The sequence below is a fragment of the Oryzias melastigma genome, linkage group LG12 (genome assembly GCF_002922805.2).
Source record: "Oryzias melastigma strain HK-1 linkage group LG12, ASM292280v2, whole genome shotgun sequence".
Classification (NCBI taxonomy): Eukaryota; Metazoa; Chordata; class Actinopteri; order Beloniformes; family Adrianichthyidae; genus Oryzias; species Oryzias melastigma.
In genome coordinates, this window is record NC_050523.1 from 11,815,428 (window position 1) to 11,818,749 (window position 3,322).

At 35.7% G+C, this 3,322-nt stretch overlaps 1 protein-coding gene across 3 annotated transcripts in view; it reads right to left on the reverse strand.

Annotated features, from left to right (window-relative positions):
* The window catches only part of rgs3a (regulator of G protein signaling 3a), a 126,372-nt gene that overhangs the window by 45,746 nt on the left and 77,304 nt on the right, over nucleotides 1-3,322 (reverse strand). For all 3 annotated transcript variants that reach the window (XM_036214430.1, XM_036214432.1, XM_036214431.1), the window contains one exon: nucleotides 978-1,112. In XM_036214430.1, coding sequence (XP_036070323.1) covers nucleotides 978-1,112 — 135 coding nt within the window. The remainder of the gene's footprint in view (nucleotides 1-977; nucleotides 1,113-3,322) is intronic.

A 3,322-nucleotide genomic window follows, 5' to 3' on the forward strand; every position in this document is an offset into this window, starting at 1 on the left:
TTTGCCAGTGTTTTAAGTCAGAGCTATCAAAGGTGACGGAGCACTTCAACCTTAGTTAGAGTGATTTAAAGGAGCTATATTCGGTTTGTCAATAAAGTTTTAAATTTTTTTACGCACCTAGGTTTTCTTAATCAAATTTAGACAATGAAGCTTCTCGTCTGCTGCACTTTTTTAAGGTTAAATGCGACTAAACATGACAGTGTCTCATTTAACATCTTAGCTAACTCTGCCATATAAAAGTGTATTTTCTGCTGTTTTATAGAAAAAAATGACAAAATGAAGAAACAAAATAAAAGTTTGATATGAAGATGAACTAAATGAATAACAAAGTAATAGTTTCCTTGTTTTCTAGAATCAAGTCGTTGCAGTTTGCTGTTAATTCCAAAACAGCTTAAGGAAAGTCATGTAATTGTTGAATTTGGCTTGCGTGTCCAGAGGAAAGAATTTTAGGTCAAATTTGCGGTCGTGAACTAACGAGAACAGTACTATATGTGGAGAATAAACAGAAAAAACAAGTAAAAAACAGAAAAACTTGCACTTCATCTTAAATTTTTAAAGAACATATAATTTTCCTTTGAAGTTTTTTATGCATAAATTGTAAGGTAGCAGACAGAGATATCAGAAAAAATGGGAGCTTTGGTGATTTTCAAACACCTTTTTGCAGGATATTCTTACCAACTCAACAAAGTCAAAAAAGGATTGAATTACACAGAGCTAAAGCTGTGACACTCACTTAAGCAGGGCAACTTCAATGCAGCATTTACCTTAGCTCAAAAACCTGAAACAAATCCTGAGATTATGAAAGAGTTTCACCATACTGACAGTGTAAGGTGGGAAGTGTGTGACATTCACGGGGCATCTGTGATGAGGGTATGCACAAATATATGCATCCGCATGTTTCCATGTGCTCACTGATTCATCTTTGGCTGCAGACGAAACTGGAGAGGCTCCTAAATGTGTGCGTCCGTGTGTCATACCTGCTCAAAATGCGGAACGAGAGGCTCCCTCCTGTGAAGCTGAAGCTGCTTGTCAATGTTGTCCTTCAGGCACTGACATACACGGTGCTTCTGGTCTGCTGAATAGGCTTCCAGGCTGAGCAGGCAGTCACACTTCTAGAGACAGACCGAGGGAGAAGGAGTGGAGCAAAAAGGGGTGGAGGGAAAGATAGTAGGCAATTAGGTATCACTTGGAAAAAAAAGAAAAAAAGGACTCCTGATACTGGGATGGAGAGCAGTTTCACTAGCACTAAATCAAAACTATAAGGCACCAATTTACTAAACAAATCTTTATTTTATTCACAATCTGTTCCAGCAGCAATCAATAAAATAGCCCCAGTGAAACAATCACAAAATGCTTACAGTAGTGAAACCAAATAATGTTCAGTATCCCCTATAGGAAGTGGCAGATATGCTGACAAAATGATTACACAGCCAAGTGAGAAACCGCACTGACTTTCAAAGTGTAAAAATCAAAATGCCCCCTTTGAAAACACGTGAAAGAACATCTGACAGCCGGAGTTAAACTGGTTAGCAGTTGGCAGAGACTGGCCAAAAAAGCTTTTCACACAAGGGGGACAAATATTCTCCTCTGCCATCTCCAATACATCCCCAGACTGCTTGTTGCCCGATGTCACTGATGTTTAGATCGCATCTGTGGGGAATTAATGGACCCATTTCTTTTCGACTACAATTCAAGCAATGCTCTGTGGATAAAAAGCAGATCCCCCTTTCCCAAAAATAAGAGTAAAAACTATTTTCAACGTTTTTTACAATGAAATTCTAATAGATGAATTTTGGGTAATGCGCTTCATAAAAAAGACTGATATTACACAACAAAAACAAACACAAACATAGCTGCACTGTCGTCCTTTCTCTTCAATGTTTCTATATAAAGAAATAATCTGGTTCTTATCAGACCTTTAACCAGTTAATGCTAACTCGGATCAAGAACACATGACATTTTCAGCCAAAATTTATTTAATAAAAGTTTAGTGAAATTTTAGAAACAGTCTGTGGAAAACAAATTACACTAAGTACATTATTCAATAACTTCTGGAACCAATTTTAACAGCAATGCCATCAAGTGACAGCTTTCTGTATGACGTCATTAGCCTCTAACAGTAATCGGAGACTCTTATGAGTTCCCATTTTCATACGTTACTAATGGCGCAACTTTGACTTTATTAGTTAGCTTTCAGTGTTCATGCCTAATTCAATTTTGGAAAACCTTTAGCTGTTGATCTTGTCCGATTAGTGACTGCAGACATGTCCACATGTGGTGTGAAAAGGCCATTCTGTGCATCAAACTTTATGGTATTTTTTTAACTATAATTTTGGCTAATCTGTAAATCAGAAACAATTAATTAGTCTCAACTGGCCTATTGTTTCTGCAGAAATGTGTGTTTTTATTTTGACATTTCAAAAGTCACTTCTTCATGAGTTGCTGTTGTGATTGGCTCTTCAGGAACAGAATCAATCATCAAAGTAACAGATCTTCAGAGGATGTTTCTGCTTCTCTGTGTGCTCAGCTTCTTAATGATTTCCAGTCTCAGGATCCTAAAGACATTTTCAAATGAAGAAGACTTATGTCTTATTTTGTTTTATTGGATATTCAAATCTAAAAAATGTGTGGGGTTTCAGTTTTTAACAAGTGAACCCTAGAGAACTTAACAACAATGCAAACCAAAGAGGAGAGAAAAGAGGGGAAGTGGCTTAAGTGGTAAAAGAAGCTGTAGAGTGGACTGCATTAAGAACCAGTTAAAATGTCTTTGGGTGCTTTACACTAATGCTACGAGGTAGTCAGGTTTTCTTCTTTGCTTCAGGGAATTCTGCCCCCAAAAGAGCTTATAAGCAGATTTTCTATGCATTTTTTTTATTATAAAACTGTAACATCAAAGCAAACCTAAACTCGACCCTTCAAGAGTGAACCACAAATTTTCAAAAACATACAAATAAAAAAGGTAAAAGTGTGTGGTGACAGAACATCGGTTTGTATAATAAGCTTATTAAAGGAAATTATGACATTTATAATTATTAAGCCCCCATTTGGCTTCAATTTTAATAAAAAATTCACATGATGAAGTTTAAAAAAAGGTATTCATATATAGTTTATATTGATTTTTTAAATCTAAAAAATAGTTTTTGCATTAGGGATGTTAAAGATATTAGATACATATTGAAAAATTGATCAGTCGGTGGGAGTAACCGCAGTATCGGTTAGGGGTGTAAAGAATAGATACGTTTAGAAAATGGATTGAGTAACTGTAATCCTTTGAAAACCACATTAATGAACAAGATTATGTTAGTTAAAATGTAAAAAAAAA